The following is a 22586-nucleotide window of genomic DNA, read 5'->3' on the forward strand; positions in this document are numbered from 1 at the left end:
GTAATTAGAGCTTCAGCTTGTGCTTGGATCCTTAGATCCTTGGAGACGGACTTGGGACTGATTAATAATTGCACTCGATTGACACTTAATAGAGTTTGGCAAAAGCAAACAACTAGATGGGCGTGTGTTACTGAAAAGTTGTATTCTTTAGGAGTTGTTTGGTCCATGTATATTTTCATGTTATTATCAAACATGGTTTGGCTGCTAATCATACTCAAAGGCATTATACATATTAGATTCGAAAGGCAAATAATAAAGCACACACAACACACAGACCAGAAGAGGGTGGGAAAAACCCAGAGACGGGGCCAAATTATTCCTTATTGAGGCAAGCAACAGCTGCCTTGAATTTGGATACCCTAAAGAAGGGTATAGACTTTTTGTCTGTTACAGACATTGAATATTTCAGAAATTCAAATTATAAACAATAACAAATTTGAGAAATTAGGGTTTAATCTTAATAACATAATTAATATATAGTAAATTTGTAGAGGTTTGTTTATATAAATTTATCATTTCTTTAGTATCTGTTTATCTTCTTTTGAGTTAATTTTAATCCCTAAGATAGTGTATCCTAAGCCTCGGGTATCTTTTCTCCTATTGATGTTTGCTATTTTGTGGGTGTTTTTCCCTCCTCGGCTTCCATCTTTCTCATTTGGTTGTAACTGTAGCAACCTTTGACCGCATTTCCTCCTGTTCTTGTTGTTGTTGTTGTTGCCCTGTGGCCTGTAGAAGCGGCAAAATAGAACAGCAAATTGAACCAAAAGAACGTCTCCTGTCATCCCTGGAACCCCACCCCCGCCCCTCTATCCGTGGCCGCCTTTCCTGTGGCTTTTTCGTGTGGTCTCAGTTGTCCTAGGTCCTGTTTTGTAAAAACGCAGTCTCTTTTTTGTTCTGTCTCTGTGTGTGTGTGTGTTAAGGCAAGCAGGATTTTTTGTTCTATTTTTTTTTTTGGGGGGAGTAAGGATATACAGGGACAGGGTTAATTGGGTATTAAGGTGCTTATTTTGACTCCTATACATGTATTAGTTGCAAAAAGGTAAACTAACATTGTTTTGATGTATTTTCAACTCTTTTTTCGTTGTTTATGAAATTCAAATCAAAGACTAGCTAAGCTTTTTATATTATCTTAGCTAATTTTTCACTTAAAACTATTTTTATTACCTTTTATTTTCTCTTTAAAAATGCTTCTTCAAATCCCTAAATTCTGCATTAACATTAGTGTTAGCTTTCTATATATATTTCCTCCTGTGAAAGACGAGTGAGCAATGCCAATTCGCTTGGGGCTAGTGAATGCATTTGCAACATTTTCCAAAATATTTTTCGCAGTCTGTGATCCAAGAATGTCAACTGACATTTCACGAAAAAAAAAACTAAAGAAACCCAGAGAAAATAATATAAAATAGAAATAAAATAAAATAGAAATAGAAATAAAAATAGGGATAAGTATGTATGAAAAATAGAATCAGAGCGTTGTGTTGTCAGCGAGGCTACAACTTCCTTGGGCAGGACGATGCCGGAAGTGCCGGCGGAAATGAGTAAAAAACCTACAACTCACTCAGATTCCCTATTTCTCTCTCTCTGGGAGAGCGGCATCCCACTCTAACGAAAGGAGACTGTTTTTGAGCCAAAGGCAGGCAAGACCCGAGCTCATTTCGGGCCAGCTCGGCTCTCCCTTCGTGTTGCCACTCACTCAACATTGAGCATTTGTGGAACAATGCCAGAGATGCTCAAATCTTGAGAGTAAACCATTAAAAAAACACAAAAAAGCTAAAGCTGAGGATAAATCATTAGTGAGATTATTAAGATATATATTTAAAGTTGGGCAGGCAAGCCAACATAATTCACTTAATAAATGTAGCGCAGCTTTCATTTCTTTGTAATAAAAAAAATACAAATAAATAAATATATATACATATAAATATAAAAAAATAATATATAATATAGATATACACATATAAAAACAGATAAAGTTAAGCCCAAGGTACTAAATAATTCTTTCTACAGTTTTTAATTTTTTAGACGGACCCTTTTTCATATTAAATTGATTAATTTTGTTTATATTTGTAAATTAAATATATAATTTAGTTATTTTTATAACCTTAGGTTTAATCCTGTCTTTTTTCTATATTTATACTTTTAAGGAGTATTATTTTTTTATATTAATAATAATATTAATATTTTAGTCTGAACGTGAATATTTTTCATTACGATTTTTTTTTAATTTAAAGAAATATTAATATTTTTGAAGCATACTGATTTATTCCTCAACGAAAATTTACAGAGAAAAGCCTTTTAAATAAAAATTAATGCTTTTTAAGGTTTAATCTTAAATAATATGAAATGCAATATTAAACAAAATAATATAACAAAATTTACCCAATATTTCAAATGTTTGTAAATGCGTTTACATGATTTAAATTGTTAAAAATAACAACATTTTTGAAAATACTTAATTTTTTGCCTACGTATAATTGATATTTAATTTTATAAATTAATATTTAGCATTTCTACTTTTATAGAATTCTTAAAATTGATTTAATTTTATTTGATTTGATTTTTATATATTTTTAATTTTTTTTTTCTGGCATTCAATTAAATTCCTCTAAAAATTAATTCCTTAAAAGTACATTTTCCTATTGCTAAAGCCATTGCCCTTACGAAAAAAAAGGCTATATCTGGCGGAAAATCTCGACGACTTGGACAGCACTGGTGGCGCCGCATCCGCATCCGTACGGAGTGGAGGAAGCAGCACGGCCAACAGCCGTGGCATCGCATCACAGAATCCGGCAACAGTCGAGTAACAGACTCGATGCAGAGCTGATTCCGACATTCCGACGTTGCGTATACGCCCCAGTGTACGTCGAGCTGGCCACGTGTACGGACACGCGGCGCGCTGTGTTTTTGTTTTGTAATCCGGCGAGAACTCTGAGTAAACAGAAGCCGAAAGATCGCGAGAGAATTGTTTTGAAATTGTTTAGTTATTTTTAAAAATATCTAGAAAATCGGTTTGTGTGTGTTTTTCTTGTTCTTTTTTTTTTTTTGTTGGTTTTGTGCGTTTTTGTTGGTGCATCAGTGATTTAATATTTTGTGTGAAAAGTGTTGCATGTGCGCACCGGCATGGAAAAAATGCCCGCCAAAAATTGAGAAATTTTCAACAAAGCGCAGCGGAGCGGCAAAATAACACCAATAAAGAAATTAAAAAGAAATTAAAAAGAAAATATAAAAACAACATTAACAAGAATTTGCAGTCAACCAAAAAGGAGACAAGCATAAATAGTAAATAAGATGGATTTTTACATAAATTTATACATAGATTAATACAAAGATTTACACATGTATTTATTTATTTATTTAATGCATGCTTATTCTATTCAAATTACAGCAGCATTCGCATTAGCATTCGCAATGTAAACAAATCGGTTTTTTTTTCGTGTCGGTTTCATTGGCTTACCCAAAAATAACACATTTATTTCCCCTTAACCCACACAATTAATTACCTAATGTGACAATATCAATTAGTAAAACAAAACAATTAAAATGTTCCATGTTTTGATGCTAAGCAAATACCAAATATTTAACCAGAATAAACGGGTAATAATAATCTGTGAGAAAATAATCATCAAATTAAAACCTTAATGCAGCTAAAAGGAACAATTTGCATTTGCAACCGTGTCGTAATTTGCTTTTTAATGAGCCAAAGATGAGATTATATTCCGGTTTAAGCTGAAAAAGGTGTCTGCAAGTAAAAGGAGAGGCGGAAGGAAAAAGAATACAATTTATTACTCAAGGAAATTGCCTTCAATGGGGTTTTTAAAGCTATTTTCACCAAAGAAGCTGGTCAAAATTCAAAACTTTATGGCTTTTTGATAAATTTCAATATATGTTTGGGCTTATAAATATTTTTTTATTATTTGTTTTACAAATTAATATTATTTTCTTTAATTAGAAATAAGGTGATTTTTATCAACGTTGATTTTGAAAACATTTCATTTACTTCTGTTCTTGTTATTCTTTTTAATTTTATATAGTTCTCAATACACCCCAAAAATAGAATCCATAATCTTAAAATTCATTTTATTTGAATGATTTTCTATTGGGAATTCAAATGTATTTTCTGTGTATCCCATATAGATACGTTTGGGCCACTTAGCGAATTGGCAGACATATTTTTAGACAAAGCCCAAATACTAAAAACAAAAAACCAAGAGAACACAAAAAACGAGAGGGAAAAAGCGTATAAAATCCGACAACACATAGAGGAGAAGCGATGATACAAAAAATAAAGGGGGACAACGACGACGACGATGGGGGGAAAATTGAGAGAAATTCATTAATAAAAGACAGCAACAAGAACAAGAGCAAAAATTAAACGCCTGCCATCAAGTTTTCCTTTTCGCATTTTCCATTTCCCATTTTCCTGGCCTTCTCTTGTCCGGCACAGCTGTGATCACAGGAAAGAGAAAATAGGGGAAATTTTTCGGAGAAATGGAAATGAAAATGAAAATTATTACATATGCGTAATAGGCGGTTTGTTGTTATTGCTGTTCTTATTGAAAAAGATTTTGCTCAGCCAACAACAACAACAACAACAATAACAAGAATAACAATGACAACAAAAACTGTGTGTTATAGCGCCAAACTTTGACGAAGGTTTTCTTAGCTTTTCCCCGAGTTTTTCCTTTCAATATACCCTAGCCAAGTCTTGACTGCCTTTGAGTATATTCAGCTTACTGGTTTTTTTTATTAGAAAAATATTTTAAATATGGTTTCACTTAGGAAATGACATGGAAACAGCAGTTAAAACATATCAAAAAATATCCATAGGTAATTAAAAAAGTCAATAAATTATTTTTATATATTTATTTAATGAAAATATTGCTTTATAGATTTTTAAATTTAATAAATCAAGTGTAAATAGGTCATTAATAAGGATATGAATTTTATTTATAGTTTTTAATACTTAACAAAAAATTACAATTCTTCAATAAGAAAAAAACAATGCTATAATTTGTATTTAAATAGTTTTTTTTTTAATTAATATTATTAAAAACTTATATTAAATAAATGCTTGTGTATTTTTACTTTAAAAAACTCCTATTATTAGCTGTTTTTTCACTTGGTATTCAGTTAGTTTTAATTGTTTACAATTTTCCTGTCTTGTTTTTTATTCCTTTCTATTTCTTTCTCTCTCTTTTTCTTGGCTGCTGACAAAGTTTTGCATTATGTACATCTATCTCGTCTGGTTTTTCCTCCTCCCATTCGCACATATGTGGCCCAAGGCTATGGCTATAAGGCCTGTACACGCACTTTCGGCGCCCTCGTCGATTTCTTAGTTTTCATTTTTCATTTTCCATACATTCTTGCTGCTCTCATTTGCTTTTCCTCTATTTTTTGTATTTTTTTCTTAGCAAAGAAAATTTTGGGTGGCTTAAAAAATTGATTACAATGACTGCAAAGGGTTGTTATTAATTAATTAAGCCAGACTTTCGATGAACTTAATAAGAAGATATTTTCTTATATTTAAAATTGAGAATTTAACAATATTTTATCAAGCTGAAAAGTCTGATTTAATGTGGGAAATTCCCGTTAAGTTGCGGTGATTTGAATGTTTAAAGCTTTTCATTTTCATATCTTTAGCGAAAATGGTCTATTCCATTATTTGGCCATAACTTCGTTGGGCCCCATTTAGTTTTATCTCTTTGTCGGAATTCGCTGTGATTACATTTTCTTTTATTTTTTAATATTCGGTTCCATTTATTTCAATAGAATTAAGCCGCAAGTTTTTGCGGTTAAGCCTGGAACTTCCTTTTACGATTTCCCAGCTTTGGGTTAGCTTTAGCTTCCAGTCCCCCCTTTCTGGCTTTTTGTGTTCTCAGAGCAACAGGTTCCTCTCATTTGCGGGGATTTTCTTGTAATTTATTTGCCATTTTATTGTTTTCATTTCGGTTTGTGTGTGTGTGTGTGTTCCTTTTGTTTTTGGCTTAAAGTTCCCTGCAATTTCCAGCAATTGTCCAGGGGAATGCGAAACTAATTGTAGCTGGATTCGGGATTTCAGCTGCAAGGACATGACAATATAAATGAAATCGCAGGCTACTAATCAGAGCAGACCAGGGAAAGTATACAAAAAGAGAGAGAGAGAAACGATTTCAATAAATGTCATAAATTTGGCCAAGACAACTTTACACAGAAATACTGCAAAAATGGCCAAGAGGAAATGGTTTTCTGCCATCTTCGTTCAGCCTCCCCTCCGCCTGCTCCTGATTATCGTTTGCTTTACTGTCGGGCTTGTAATCGCTTTCATTACAAGCAGAGAAAGCAAACTGACCAAAAATAATAAAATAAAATGCAGACTGAAAGGAGGAGGAGGAGGAGGAGTGGAGAGCCGAAATGCAAAATGGCACGAAAATGGAAAAACAACATGTCCATTTTCACAATGAACGAAAAGAGAGAAGCGATAAACTACTGCCTTTCACTTTTTTTGTTGCCTTCCTTGACTTTCTTTCATTCTTTCGTTCCTTCTTTGGCTTCTGTTCGTCAGTAATTTATTTTATTTTTATTATTTATTTATTTATAATGATAAATTTCAATTGTTGCCACGCTAAAAATATAGATCTTAAATAAATATTCTAAACTGCTGCTTCGTTTTGTTGAGGTTTTGATTTTTTGTATTTTTTGGGCCACAACAAAGGCCGAAGATGAAAGCTGAAAAATATCATTTATTTCGTGGGTAAGGCACCGGAAAAAATTGAAAAGACAAGCAAATTATAAATTGTTAATCAATTTTTAACAAATAATAATTAAAATTAAACAACAATCTCTTGAAAATATTATATTTAACTTAACATCTTTGATGTTTATTTAGAATAGTTATATTTACTATGTATTTTGTAACTAGAGTTTCTCCCAGTGTATGTCCATGTGTATCTGCTGTCTGCCATGTGACCTGATTGCGGTTAAACGAACCAGTCTTGGGCAAATGTTTTAGGAAATTACAGGCAATGACATTAAAAGGAGCTGGCAGTTAGTAAAAAGTTATATTTACAATTTTTAATTTAAGACCCAATTTATTTTTAATAATTTAAAGACCGAAAGAGAGATAATTAAAGGCTGGAAAATATCATTTATTTGCGCCCTAGAGCAAATAGCAACATTTTGAATTGTATATTTGTTTATAATATGTAGTTGTCTCGCCAAAAACCAAAAAGTTACTATCAATTTTAAGCAAATGCGAAAATTCGCAGTCCATTTCCCAATGGCAATCGCCATGAAAATGTTGCCCGCTGGGCAAAACAATACATATATTTAATTTTAGAAAATTGCTAAATGTTTTCGCTCTATGAAATCATATCATGTTGCGGAATAAAAATCAACTTGTTATTTCTCTTGTAATTGTGCATTATTTGTGCTAGCTTTCGGCCAGCGTGCATTGTCAACATAAAATTGTTCAATTTGTCTCTATCTCTCTTTCTTGCTATCCCCCTCTCTTTCTAATCGTTTGTGTTTTATTTTGTTATTTATTTGTCCAAATATAGGCTTCTTTTTTGTTTTTCCTTTGGGCAAAATTAGCGAAATTGCAAAACAAACTGCAATCTACATATGAAACGCAGAATCCATTACTAGAGGTGGACTGGGTCAGCATTTATTTAGAAATTATGATTATACATACATATAGATATGTAAATAAATCTTTTATTATACAAAATAATTTAAGTATAATTTTTAAAAATATTCTTGTACAATATCTTACAATTTTATTGAATAATAATTCGAAAATAAAGTTAATTTGCTAATTTGCAAATATTTTACATAATTTACTGATACACCCATCTTTCTGTTTCCAATGTTATCGAAATCGTGAATAATATATCGAAATTAAATCGATATATTCAAAGTAAATCAAACATTATGTAATAACATTTTTTACTGAAATTTAATTAATAATTCAGTGAATAAACATAGCAATCGAAATACCTATCGACTACTTATCGAAATACTTCATCTTTAGACGATAGTTATGCTTCGATAACCCAGTTGCCATCGCTAACATTGATGACGTTGACGTCAGCCGAGACGTCAACCTTCGCAGCAAACTGAAGGAATTTAGTTCAAGTGCCAAATGAAATATTGACTAGGCGGCGGCATCTCAACGACCAAAGAACACTGCGAAGATGAGACTTTGGGCATATGGTGGTGGTGCGCGTGTCTGACCAGCTCCTTCCATCCTCCATTTTCCGCTATTCCGCTTTTCCACCTCCCTCAGCCGGTGGAGAAGACCATCGTGTTGTTGCTCTGAAATAATAATAAACATGGCAAATATTTATTTCTCATAGACTACGCGGTAGCAAGGGGTTATAAAGCGTGTAGAGGTGTATATATATATATATATATTTACACATGTGTGTGTATGTTTGTATGTATGCTGGGACCGGAAAATTTAACGAGTATGTTCTTGTTCTGCATTTAATTAAAACAAGATTATAATTAAGAACGAATTTAAGGTGTGTGTGGTCTATGCTTTTCTAACTTAAAAATAATAAATACTTGGGCTTGGCCTATTTTAAGATTGGATTAATTTAGTCAAGAAATCAAGTTAATATATTTTTTTTTAATATTTTATATTTTTAGTTAATATTAAAAATTTGGATATTACGAAATTTAACACATTTTTAATATGGTTTTGAAGGCAATGTTTTTATTTATAAGTCAATTAGGACATAAAAAATGGCCATATTTCAAAAATCATAAAAAAATCATGAAAAACAGCCAAGTTATAATTTGTTTTCTAAAAATTTATCGAACATTTGTATGGCCGCTATATTATATAGTCGTCCGATCCGGCCCGTTCCGACATATTTAGGAGTGAGAGTATATAGAAGACTATATGCAAAGTTTTATTCAGATAGCTTTAAAACTAAAGGACTAGTTTGCGTAGAAACGGACAGACGGACATGGCTAGATCGACACGGCTGTTGATGCTGATCAAGAATATATATACTTTATAGGGTCGGTAAGGTAGGGTATCAAACTAATATGTAGTTTCCACATTCATGTACAAGTATGTAGTGTCGCTCTAAGCAATGTGTTATGTTGCTGCTGTTGCTGTTCCTATTCCTGTTGCTGTTGCTGCTGCTGCTGCTGCTAATGTTGCTGTTGCTGCTGTTGCTGTTGCTGCTGCTGCTGCCGATGATGTTGCTCCTGGTATGCTGATGTCGCTGTCGTCTCGACAGCTACATAAACAGCTGTCATGGCCCTGCGACCGCTGCACTGGCACTCGCAGCATCAGCTTTTTAGCTTTTCTCACAGCTTATCGCCCGCCTCTCTCCTTCTCTCCTTCCCTCCTTCTGGCCTTCTCAGATTCTCTCTTTCCCCGCTTATCTTTCTGTTCTTGGCCTCGTGGCATCGTGGCATCGTGGCATCGTCTGCTTCTTTCTAATAATAAATTGCCAACGAATTTGTGTTTGCCAGCAGCAAAAGCAGCAGCGGCGGCGGCAGCAAACATCTTTGATTATTTTTTCTGCTGCTTTGGTATTTGCGTTTTTTAGTCTAGCTTATTTCATTCGATTTGATGTTATTTGTCTCTCTTTAAGGCACTTGTCCTCTCACTTTCACTTTTGCCACAACATTTTAATCAGCTTCCACGTAATGTGAATCTCCCAACACTTCGCTGGGAATTCTATTTTGTCTATAAACACTCTAGTGCCAGGGTGTGTTGTGTCTTCAAGGTAAGCCTGTACAGTGAACAATTTTCCTGGCAGCTTATATTTTATATAGATTTATTTAAATTTTTTAATATGTTTTATTTTTAAAATATTAATTTAGAATCATTTATGATTTAGAATGATTTATAAATAATTTTTAAATTAATTAAATACTTTAGTATATTTCTAATAAAATAATAGAAATTCGTTGAAAAAGTTTTCCCTCTCCTGGTGACTTTTTCATTACCTGTGCTTGCTTTCTTGATGATCAGGTGACAAAAGTTTTGATTTCCGTTCAGCTTTACTTTATTTTATTTATTTATTTATTTTTGTTTATTTTTTTTTGCCTGAAAGTTGAAAAAGTTTTCGTCATTTGCTCTTAATTGAATTTGTATGCTTCCAAACGAGAAATTTGTGTGTGAGCGAAATGAAAAAAAAATAAAATATAATATTTGAGATTCTCACTCGCAAATTGTGCAAGTTGGTGCCACAGAGGAAAACAACAACAACAACAGAGACAGAGAGAGAGAGAGAGAGAGAGAGAGAGTGGAAAGCAAGTGGGAAAAATGAAAATGAACTGCACAAAAGTTTCTGCGTTGAGCGTTTTTCAATTGCCCTGAAAACTATTTTACTTACGTTCAACTTTCACTTACCAATGGTGGCAAACTTTCAACGGCAACTGTATGCAGATAAGGGGAATATGCATACATGCACTGTGAATATAAGAGACAAACTGTATAAAAAAAGGAAATTATGTAGTTGAATTGATGGGAATAAAGAAATAAAACTTCAATTAGTCCAAGGAATTATTATTTAAGCCAGAAAACTTTGATAAAAAAAAACCAATAAAATGAGAGGATAATAAGGATAAATTCATAAAAAATATATAATTCATGATTCATAATTAAATAAATATTTATAATGACTATTTAAATATCTAAAAAATATAACTCAATATTTATTTAATATGTACTATTTTTTTAATATTAAATTATTACATTTATATAATATATTTATATATATATTTTATTTATTTAGGAGTTTTTTGCTCTTTTTTTAATCCTATATTCATATTTTAAGTTTCAATTTCTAGAAATATTATTTAAAAAATAAAAAAGCTTTTCATTAAAGGCTCACTTTCCGTTCCCAAATCATTTTTACCGTGTACACTTACTATATAAGTATGTGCCTCTACCTGTCTGCATCTTTTTCCACTGCGAGATATTAATTAATAATTGAAATAACTGAGCTCGTTATAAAGCGAGGGCACTTTGGGCACGAAATGCCCTAGCAGAAGTGCGCCCCCTACCCCGTCGCCATCCCCGGGGGGCACTCGTGTGTGTCACTCTCTCAGTGTGTGTGTGTATGTGTGTGTGCAGTTTCAAGTTTAATTTAAAGTTTAGTTGTAATTTTGTACATTTTTTCTTGAGCGGCAATTAAAAATTCAATGTGCAAACCCCACAAGAGCAAAAAAAGGCGCCGGAAAAAATGTTCCCGGCTTTATTTATTTATTTATATAATCTGCTTTAAATCTTTGCCGAAAATACATATATTTTTTGTCGCTTTACCTTTTGCAGGAGCCAAGTTCCAAAACAGAAACCAAACTGAATATTTATGAGGAAATCTAAGAACGAGCAACATGGCGTATGATTAACATACGCGCGCTCATTGCTCTCCGGGATTTTTGCGGTAAGTGTTAAATGTGCTTATTAATTAATGCCACAAAATATAATATATTTAATGCTAAATCGAAACAATTGAAGTATCATAAAGCCGCAACAATTTTGAAGCGCCACGGATTTTAATTCAACTTTTAGTTGGCCATAAATTAACCGACCACAAACAATTGCCCTTGTTGCGGGTTTTTTTCTATTGTATTTATTAAGTGGATAAGTTGGCATACAAAAAAAGGTTTTGGCACAAAAAATATACAAAAATAAATAAGGAAATAATAAAAAGAATAATACAAAAAAAAAGGAAGGGACTCTAATGTTTTGAATGAAATGTTGTCTTGTGTTAAAGTAAATATATTATTTAAAAATTAAATACAAATTAATGTTTTAGTTTAGATTTCTCGATTGTTTCTAATTCAATTGACCAATTTTCTAGCTAAGCCCGTATTTTATTTATTTAACTTTTATTAAAACTAAAATGTAATCCCTTTCAGGCCAAACTTCAATATCATTTACACCTTTTAAGCCGATTGATTTATTAAGGAAATTCGCTGGCATTTTTTCTTTGTCCAGAATATGAATTGCAGTTCGATTTGGTTGACTGGACACGAGTGTCTGTCTATCTGTCTGTGTGTCAGCGTATCTATGCAACTGGGCGTCCCACCCGGCGTATGCGCGATTTTGTAGCCTGCGTGTGTGAATGCGAATGCGTTATATTCGCCCAACTGTGCGAAAACAATTCGAGCGCTACTTTGCGCCATAAAAGAAGAGGTATTAAATGCGTATATATACAGGGATATAGCTATATATTTATACATATATATACGCGTGTGTGTAGAGTGAAACGCTACCAAAAAATCCATTTTTGCATTTAAAGTTTTATGCATTTTATTGCCTCGTCTCGTTTTTCTGGTAATGGCAAAAAACTATCCTTAGTCGAGGTTTCTCGCTTGTTGTTTCCATTTCTACACTCTTTCTTTCTTTCTATCTATTTCTTATTTGTGTTCTTTTTTTATTCCTGGTTTCATTTTTTGGCGGTCGTCGAATGCCCCAGTGAAATATGATAAAAGTCAGGCGCGAGACAACGTGGCCCTCTGCTGCGGCGCTTTTGCATTTTGATTTGTGTTGGTGACCCGAAAAAATAAAGAAGAAAACTTTGGGGATCAACAAATACAGCCACAAATACACAGCAACAAATAGGGGTACTAAAAAAGAGAGCTTTGTAAAGCGAAAAAGCTTTGGTAAATCCTAAAAAAATTGAGAAATCTCCAATATACTTTTGGCACCTTAAGAGATTAGCAAGTGCCATAGTCAGCCTATGAATGTCCTTAAATCAGTCTGAATTAAGACCTACCCAACAAACTCATGAATAACACACATCAGCTACTATTTTTGCCTGGCTGATTTAGTGACTTGGTAGAGAGATTTCCGCGAGATTTTCTAGCCTCACTCGGGGGCGCACACCAGTGGTATATCAAGGATGCTTATCGACAAATAAATTCTTTGTCCTGTCAAATGCCCAAGCCCCCGCCCCCTGGTGGCGGGATTTAATAAATAGCCTGACATAGTAATGCCACAGACACTAACTCACAACTGTCGCACTGTTGCCCGGGAGTCCTCCGAGAAGTCCTCGAACGAAAAGTTGACGCCTATAAAACGGATATGGATGTGCACCCACGAGGGGGTGCCAAAAGTGTTGACAAATTTATGAGCTTGTTTTGCTTTTTCCACAATTTTTCGTCTGATTGAAAGTTTTCTTTATATTTTTTTTTCCAGGGGTAACGGGCAGTGGGGGGAGGCTTTTTGGCCAGACATCTTAATCGTTGCCGTTCTTTATTTAGAGCTAGACAGATATTAATAATGGCTTTGACTGATTGGCAAAGTAAATCAAATTGCAGCCAGCCACCCGGACCAAATTTCACCATGACAATGCCTTTCAATTTGGTTCTTTTAGAATGCCAAACTGTTGAATATTTGATAGTTTATTGTCTGTCATCGAAATTGAAGTTATTTCATCACACTTGAGTGTTATATAACCCTTAAGCAATCAAATTTTTTTATGTATAATCATTGAAACCTTTATTTTTGGGATTTGGAATAGTTACAAATTAATTTACATTTTGCTTTTGCTAAACTCTTTTGGAAAAACTAGAACAACAAAAAAAAAATAGTACATTTTCTCTAAAGCCAATTTGCCTCGCGGTTAGCTAAGAGGCACAGCCACACTGGCCAAGCAGTGGGTCTGGTCACACTGGGTAACTAATTGCGCCTGGCGGCACAGTTGTCAACCAGCCTGGCCAGGCGACAGGTCTTCAGCTCACGATCGAACCAGTATCCGTTGGGGCAGTTCTGACGCTTTGCCTTCTGGCGGTTGCACACGTAGTACCGGCGACAGTGGCCCACATCGGCCAAGAAGGTTCCGTCCTCCTGTCCCTGGCAGTCCTGGCGAGAGAACAATTGCCTAATCGCTACCGGCTTTTCGGTAGGTACGACGGTTACGGGACAGGTGGTGGTGATACAAGGTGGCGTGGTGGTGCATGGTGGGGGGGGCCTGTTGCATGGTGGAGTCCTGGTGCAGGGTGGTGGTGTCCTGGTGCACGGTGGAGGGGTCCTGGTGCAAGGTGGTGGGGTCCTAGTGCAAGGTGGTGGTGTCCTGGTGCAGGGTGGAGGAGTGCAGGGTGGAGGAGTGCAGGGTGGTGGAGTGCATGGTGGTGGAGTGCATGGTGGCGGTGGTGGAGTGCATGGTGGCGGTGGTGGAGTGCATGGTGGCGGTGGTGGAGTGCATGGTGGCGGTGGTGGCGGTGGTGGAGTGCAGGGTGGCGGCTTTGGTGTACAAGGTGGTGGCGTACACGGCGGAGGATCGTTCCTCGGCGGGTGAGCCAGAACATCTCGTCCGCCGGCAATGGCCGCCAGACCGAATCCTATCAGCAGCAAGTGGTCTGCGGAAGAGAAAAGGAAGACGTTTTAGCTTTTACGATCGAAGGATGTGGCCGAGAGCTACCCACAAACTCTCATGTTGCGTCGGTTAAGTGGTTCTGCTACTGCAGTTTCTACTTCTCTGCTGGATGAATGAATGTTGATTCGTCCAAACTGCACCCCTTTTATATGCAGAGATCTTATCTGGGGCCCGTGCAAGGTAGCCACTTGAGATCGATGTCGTTCATGATCCCAGGGGCACTTTTCACTCTGCTAATTAACCGAAATCATAATAGTTGTGTGCGGGCGCACGAGCTGTGGTGTTCCGGGTTCATGGCGTTTACACACCTTTCGAGTGAATTGTTTTCAGCCTCGGAGCTTGTTTACAAATTGTCATGAGATGTCAATGTAATAGCGATACAGGCGAAGGAACATCTGTAATGTTTAACAGGCAACCTACATCTTTGGCATTATAATTAATGTGTTTTGACCCTGAAATATTAAATAAGGGAACTAAGGGATTACTTTGAGTTATTTGAAATCAAATAAAAAATTTATAAATTAGACAAAATTTGCTGTTCAAATAAGCCTGGCCACACTATTTAATAATAAAATGCAGCCACACAATATTAAATTGTATTAAATGAATTAATTAATTAGCAATTATTATAAATTTTTAGATATTTCTTGAATATTTTTTAACAATTTAGAGCAAAAAAAATATTAAAAATTAAAGGCGAATAATGTGACCATTCAAACAACTGTATGTTGTCTTATAAAGTTTTAATCTTTTATTAGATAAAATAAGATTTAAACTGTTTTGAAACCGGATATATCATTATTGGAAAAAATTTGCAAAAATAAAATAATAAATAAAGCAATTGGCCACACTAATTATTAGTTAAGTGCAGGCACACTACTTTTATTGTATTAAATGCTCACCAAACTATTACCGAACTATAGATTCTAAATATATGTTTAAAAATGTATCCAATACCATAAATGAATCAATATTTAAAGGTGCCTGGCCACACTATTTACCCACCACATTTCAATAAATTGAATGCCTCTGCGCCAGGTTGCCGAATAAAGGTTTATTTTTTGCAGAAAAATCGCTTCGCTACTTACTGTGATGGTATTGACATTTGGCTCGGGTCATTTGGCATGCCGTACGCAGTCTGTAAAATAGTTTAAATTGCCTGTTAACTGATTTCGCAGTCTCTGTTTCTGCTCCTGCTCCTGCTCCCTGGCCATAACACTCCCCCGATTCAGTGCAAACAAGACATTTCGGTTTATGGCTCTGGCCCCGGAAGTGTTAGGCCAAGTGGCCAGGAGCGGCAGACTGGACCAAGTGACTGGACCATTTGGCAGCCGATAAAAATGGCAAAGAGCCTAAGGGGCGGGCGGGCGTTTGTTCATCTGTTCGTGTGTGTATATATATGCGTAATAATTTTTTCACCCCAAAAAACCCCACTCAAAAGAATTCCAGTGTAAAAACAACAGGACTGGTGAAAATCGGGAAAAGCGAAGAGAAATTAAAGGGGAAAATTGTGGAGGGGCAGCCCTGAAGAGTTGACAAAAGTTCAATAATTAAATATGGTTGGGACAGTCAAGATTTATTAGTAAATTTTTAGGCCAAAAAATAGGGGAGTTTTTGATAAATAGAAGAAAGTTTAAACTGAAATTTATTTATATTAAAAATATATAAAAATATATTATAAACAATTCTTTTCTCAATGAGATTTCTTTCTTATAATATTTGTCCACTCAAAATTCAAACATTCAGCAAGACAAGAGTATAAATATTTCATTTCAGAGTCAGTAAACTCAGGCTTTTTTTTCGTACCTCCTTTGAAATCAAAAATCTTAATTTATAAAAATGTCTACCCTCTTCAACAGGATGGCTAGATGGGTAGCTTTTTTCTTTTTGGTTTGGTGTCATATTTTTGTTTGCAACATTTAACAATTCACAAAAGGCAAATAAAGTTGTGTTGACAGAAATCGGGACACAAGCATCCCTCAAAAATCCTTTCGAATTGTAAATAATTATTTATTTAAAGTGCTGAATATATTTTTTCAGAAATCGATTCTTGTCTCTCGTACACACATTTTTACTCAGACATCTGTTGGGTTTTTAGGGCGACGGCCTTTCAACTTTTTTTCCTTTTGAGTTGGGTTGAAATTTTAATTTACATTTTCAACTTTTTTTTTCCGTTTAAAGCCTAAAGTCTTTCATTCGTTATGGTTCAATTGGATTGAATTTAATTCACTTTGTTTCATTCACTTAGCAATGGCATGGGCCCTCGCAACACACGACTTGGCCATTTGCCGGGTAAAATTACTCATACGCCGCGTGTGACGTGAATATTAAAAAGAAGCAAAGTTTATGATAAATCCCTCTGTTTCCTCATAAGCAACTGAGCACAAGTGTTTATGTATACTTGTTTATGTATATATATGTATGCGAATAGTTGGCGAAACAATCTCAGATTATGAATGAACTTTGGCCAGTTGGCTTAGACGATGATGACGACGAGGACGACGAGGACGAATATGCATGAACATAGTTGAGTTTCTTAGAGATTATGAATGAATCACTTTACGGCTAAAAAGTTGGCTACGATTTAAGCGATAAAAGAGAAAGTTTAAATAGCGAAAAACTGTTGCTAAAGAGCTCATTTGTACTTTGATTTTCGTATAATTAATTCTAATATAATTTCTAACAAGCTACAAATATTTTGTTTTGTTTTTATTTAAGAGTTTATTAGAAATAAATTTTATTACATTTTTTAATGGCTAAAATTTCCATTTAGTTGGTCTTTAAAGCTGAATCTTGGGCTTGACAGGTTATTTAAAAATGTTTCTTTGCTAGCCAGCTTCTGTTGCTTGAGTGCCTTTATTCAATTATGCCTCAAGTTGAATATAAAATATATATTTAAATTATTTCTCCAGCACTTCTTGAAGAGTCCACATACTACAGGCTACAGGCTACAGACCTGCCGGCTAACCCAATTATTTACTCTCCGGCTAGTGGAAAGTAAAGGCCCCCTTTTGTCAGGTTTTTAGGGGCAACTTAGGACTTTTTCACTTATCTCTGACCAGCCACGACCATCTCAATGAATTAGTCCAGCAACATAAATTAAGCACTTAACTGTTGTAAAGTTCTTCCTGGAAAGGAGCAGGCGGCTTCCTTTTATAAAAGATGACCTCGCCCAACAAAAGACAAACAGAGACACGGCTCAATGGAAATTCTCAGCTTCCAGCTCCGGCTCCGGCTCCGGCTCCCACACACACACACACACACAGATGAAGAATGGGAAATTAAATTAAGCACACACACTTCGGTGTATGTGTGTGTGTGTGTGGGGAAGGATTGGATTTAAGGACTGTTTGAGCAAGGACATTGTATCAACAATTTTCAAGAGTGTGTGTGTGTGTGCTACGAGGCATTGTAAAACTCATTAGTGAAGTGACCGGAAATCTTATGAAATCTACAAAAAAAAAAAAAAACAAAAGAAAAAACAAGCCAAAAGGCTTGGCTTATGTCCTACACTTAACAAAAAAATTTTAAAGTTTAAAAATTAAAAAAGAAATAGTTATTTAGGTGAAAAAGCTTAGAATTAATCGATTTTGTTCTTGAAAATAAATACATTTTCTTATTATTAAGAAGACAATAGTAATTTGTTTCGCCCAGTGTAACCAAGGACTCGACGGGGTGTAGGAAAGGAGCCTCTCTCCTGTGACAGGTTGGAGCAGTCATGCATGTACTTCAATTTTTCAGCAGAAATGAGTGCACATTTGACAAAACACACACACGCTCACACCTTTTCGAGAAGCGGAAACGAGGAAAATGGGGAGGCCCTGGAGGAGCCAGCAGGCGAATCCCTGTAGGACATATGTCCTGCTGCTGTCCGCTCCCCAGCCTCTGGCTTCTCACACACTACACGTTTTTTTTGTTTTTTTTTTTATCAAACTTCAGGCACGAATATATGAAACCTTGGTTGTGCCGGTGTGTGTGTGCGTGCTCTACCCTCCCCCCCTCCTCCTCCCAATCTCTGCGGCAGTATGGGTGTGTCTATGGTAGCCTAATTTCAGCTCATATTTTATAACAGCAGCAGAATCACTGCATCGGACTACACAGCTTTCTGCCAAGACAGCAAAATAAACCAACAGACAGCACAAAAAAAAAACATGAATAAAAACAGAAATACAAGAAAAAAACTAAAAAAAAAAATATGAGAGAAAAAAAGGAGCACCGAAAAAATCAGTAAACAAGACAGTCCTGGGACAGGGAACAAACTGTGTGGGCAACAGTACGTGAGTGCCCAGCAGGGGTTAAAAAATAGGTAAGAGAACATGAGATTTATTGGGCCAAGTGCCAAACGGGCTTCAGTGGGTTAAGGTGATGCCATATAATGAATAGCGTATGAATATATTCCGATCTTAAAGCTAAGATGTGCATTTCCTATGAGGCCTAAGAAGAATGAAGATGTAATAATATTATTAAATTATTGAATATTAAATTATTGAATATTAAATTATTAAATATTAAATTATTGGATATTAAATTAAAGAATATTAATATATTAAATTTTAAATGAATGAATATTAAATGATTGAATATTAAATTAATGAATATTAAATTAAAGAATATTAAATTATTAAATTAATGAATATTAAATTATTAAATATTAAATTAAAGAATATTAAATTATTGAATATTAAATATAATTTTCACTGTAAATTATTAATTACAAACCTTGAAAATGTAAATTTGTAATCTTAGCTTTCACAGCAAAAATCAGGCAATAAGTTTGTTTTTAGAAATCAAATCTTAATTAGTTTTAATTACTTAAAAGTTAGTCCGAAGTTAGTTGAATCCAAGCTTCTTACCAGAAACTTTTAATCATCTTTTGAGATTTACATTTTTAAATTTTTATTTTGATATATAGTTTGTTTATACTTTAGTTTAGTTGCATAACGTATACGCCATGTTTACCTTGTTGTTATTATTCATTATTGGTAACTAAAAGGGTTGAGCCAAAGTTTCCCTTAAAATTACAGTAAAAATAACTCAACAAAAGCGAATGGAAAACATAAAGAAAACATTACATTTTCTATATATATACTAATATATATATATAGAGGAGGTATGTTTATAATTTTTCTATACACACACACATTGAAGTACACTTTTGTATGGCCAAAGTTTGAAGAACTTTTCTTCCACGCGGCCACTCCTGCCGCTTTTTGAATGCCGCCGCCCCACCTGCTGCCCTGATGCCCTCCTGCTGCCACGCCCCCCATTTTCCAGCAAGCCTTGCAAATTGTTGAATAATTGCAGTTGTTCCTTTGCTTCAGTTTATTGTTGCTTTTGCATTCGCCGCTGTCGTGTGGCAGCTTTTCCATTTTTCCACGTCGCCATCGCGTTTTCGCATGCAAATTTTTTTCAGTTCTCCACTTGTTTTTCGCATTATTCTTTATTTTATATATATATATATATATATATTTTTTTTTATATATATAAATGTATATATTTTGAAAGTGTGTATGTTCAGCCTGCCTACATTTCCTTTTCGCTTTTATTTAATTTTATTTGATTTTACTTTGCAGTGAGTGTGGCTTTGGCCCTGGCTCATTTTTATTTATTTCTGTTGCGATTTGTTTTGTTTGAAATTTGTTTTTGCGCTTTTGCCTATTTTCTTCAAATGTTCATCGCTCTTTGGGCTCTTGGACAATTGCAATTTCTGCAACAAAGTTTTGCCCAAAGTGTGTGAAGTGGATAAGAGTGGGTTTTTTTTTGGGTGCTTTTTGGGTACTTTTTGGGGACTTTGCTCGGGTCCAAGTCGAACAATTAAACTTTTATTTGGCAGCGAGGGAGGCGAGCTGCTGGGGATTGAACTTAACTGGACTGGATTGGCGGTACTTGCAACGATTTGTTGTACTTTACACACTTTTAAAATTGTCTAGGGCACGCAGAAAAAAATTGTGAAAAATGTATATTCCATATTATAATTTATCAATGGTTTTCCCTGGCGAAATTATTAAAATTAAAACTCTTGTTTATTATTTTTATTTATTTTTTGTATTATTTAATATATTTTATTTTAATATTAAATATATGTTTTTTTTTTGTTATTTAATATATTTAGAGAGTTGTTCTGCCCAAGTTTTGGTTTTAGAATTAAATTAAACATTTTAAAGATTTTTTAAAATTAAAATTTTTAAGACTTCCTATTTTTACTTAAGATTTAAATGTATTTTTTGAGCTTTAAAATCTAGGTAAGAACATAAACACATATATATTTATACTTTATAATTTTAATAAAATAAAAAAATGTTTTTTTAAAATATTTTGTGAAATAATAAATTAAGAAAATTAAATTTTTTTCTATGATTCTTTTTTTTATTGTTTTTTTTTAATATTTAATCGTAATTTTAGCTTAAAAAGTGCCTAAGGTCTAAGCTTTTTTTCCCAGTGCAAGTACTCACACGCTAAGCCAAGTTCTGATATATGCGTAGGAGAAAAAAAGCCAAAATAATACACAAAATAAACTCCATTGAATTTTTATCTCTTGGTTTCTTTGTACCGCTTTTATCTCCATCTCGCTTTGCCGCATTATGGCATTTTTATAGCGCCAAAAATTGAATTGTTAAGCGTGTGGGCGTGGTCCGTGGGCGTTTGGAGAATCTGTTTTTCTTATTTATATATATATATATATATATCTATTTTTTTTCCTCCTCTTCAGATAATATTATTCGAAAAAAGTTTTGTGCGTGACTAAGCGCCGAAAATGTTTTCCTGAGCACTTCTCGCACTCAGCTCAACTTTTTGTTGTTGTCGTTAGCTTTTCCCATATATATATAAACAATTTTTTTTTACTAGTTTGAAGAAGTTCAACTTGGCGTTAATATGTTGTTTGTTTGGTTCTATTTGATGTATGTTTACAAATTTATTAAATCGATCAATTAAAGTAACATTTTATGAACTATAAATACAAGATTTATTTATTTTGGAATATTTTATATTAAATATATGAATAAATGATCTGGCAATTAAAACTCAATATATACATTTCACAATACTTAATATTCAAGGAGCATTCAATGAAAAGGACCTGCTGCCAGGACTTTTGAAATGGCTAAGCGTTTGCTGTAAACTATTTGAAAAATGCTTACAGCAAACAACTTCATGAGATAAGTGTGCAAACAAATTGAGAAATGCAATGGCAACAACAACACAGGCAATACAAACAGCAATGGCAACAATTAGAAGGACTACGACGACGAGAGAGAGACGGGAGAAGGACAACGAAAACCGGGCAGGACATTAAAATGAATGGCTAGCTGAGGAGAAACCCAACTAGAGGCTAAACAGATTGGCATAAGAAGGACGCGGGGCAAGAGCAGATAGCAAGGCCCAGACGACAATGGGCCAAAAGTGCTGAATCTGCCTTACAGGTCATCATCAGGTGTGTGTGTGTCCAACCAGCAGGCACTGAGAAAAAAGAAATAAATAGAATTTAGACAAAAGAAATGAAATAAGCTTAACTTTTAGGGTTTTTAAAATATTTATTTATTTATTATTATTATTTTTCTCCCTCTGTAAACTCTTTTCCCTCTGTTGGCCTTCTCATTTCTGTTGATCAACCCACTTAAGAGGGCTGAAAAGAGTGAAGAGATTCAACACATTGATGTATGTATACCCCTACTCTGGCTAATTGAATGAATACCTGCCCCATGCCACCCCCCCCCCCAATTTAGTTAGCACCTGGAAAATTTGATTAGCTTTTATACCCATAGCTACGTGTCCCGAGTGTGTGTGTGTCGTAAATGTGGCATGATGAAAAATAGCTGCTTGTAACACATAGCCTTGTTGTATTCATTTATGCATTTATAATTGCCCAGACAAACGGTTTATCAGCCGCCAAATATGCACACATATGGACTCTAGCCTCTGCACCATGCCTCCCCTTTAACTGACCACACATTTCAATATATTTGAAAATTCATTGGATTTTGTCCGCCGCCTGCCATGTATATTTTCTGTGTAGCTTTTCATTTTTAATGCTCGGCCAGCGAAAGGTAAAATTGTTTTTCCGAGAGAGACCGAGAGAGAGAGAGAGAGAGTGTGGTAAATATTGTACCCTTTTAATCCCAACATTTACTCGATCATAGTTCCAGCAAATACTGCATCAATTTTAATGCAACTCTCTTTGTTTGATTAGCGAATTGTTTCTAAATTTGAAGATTAGCATTCACTTTTGGTGGGTATTAGAGTATTTTACTCAAAGCA

General features: G+C 34.5%; 2 protein-coding genes across 2 annotated transcripts in view; one reads left to right on the forward strand and one right to left on the reverse strand.

The window, feature by feature from the left end:
* Window positions 1-3094: 3094 nt before the first annotated feature.
* The window catches only part of Neto (Neuropilin and tolloid-like), a 78142-nt gene continuing 58650 nt past the window's right edge, over window positions 3095-22586 (forward strand). The window contains exons 1-2 of the mRNA XM_017162760.3: window positions 3095-3279; window positions 11279-11390. The gene's annotated coding sequence lies outside the window, so the exon portion shown is untranslated. The remainder of the gene's footprint in view (window positions 3280-11278; window positions 11391-22586) is intronic.
* LOC108071847 (uncharacterized) lies at window positions 13427-14540 on the reverse strand. Its single transcript, XM_017162761.3, has 2 exons — window positions 14380-14540; window positions 13427-14313 (listed from the first exon to the last, which is right to left on the reverse strand). Exons 1-2 carry the CDS (start codon window positions 14387-14389, stop codon window positions 13634-13636), a joined length of 690 nt encoding a protein of 229 aa, XP_017018250.2. The 5' UTR covers window positions 14390-14540; the 3' UTR covers window positions 13427-13633.

This window comes from Drosophila kikkawai, chromosome X (genome assembly GCF_030179895.1).
Source record: "Drosophila kikkawai strain 14028-0561.14 chromosome X, DkikHiC1v2, whole genome shotgun sequence".
In the NCBI taxonomy this organism is placed as follows: domain Eukaryota; kingdom Metazoa; phylum Arthropoda; class Insecta; order Diptera; family Drosophilidae; genus Drosophila; species Drosophila kikkawai.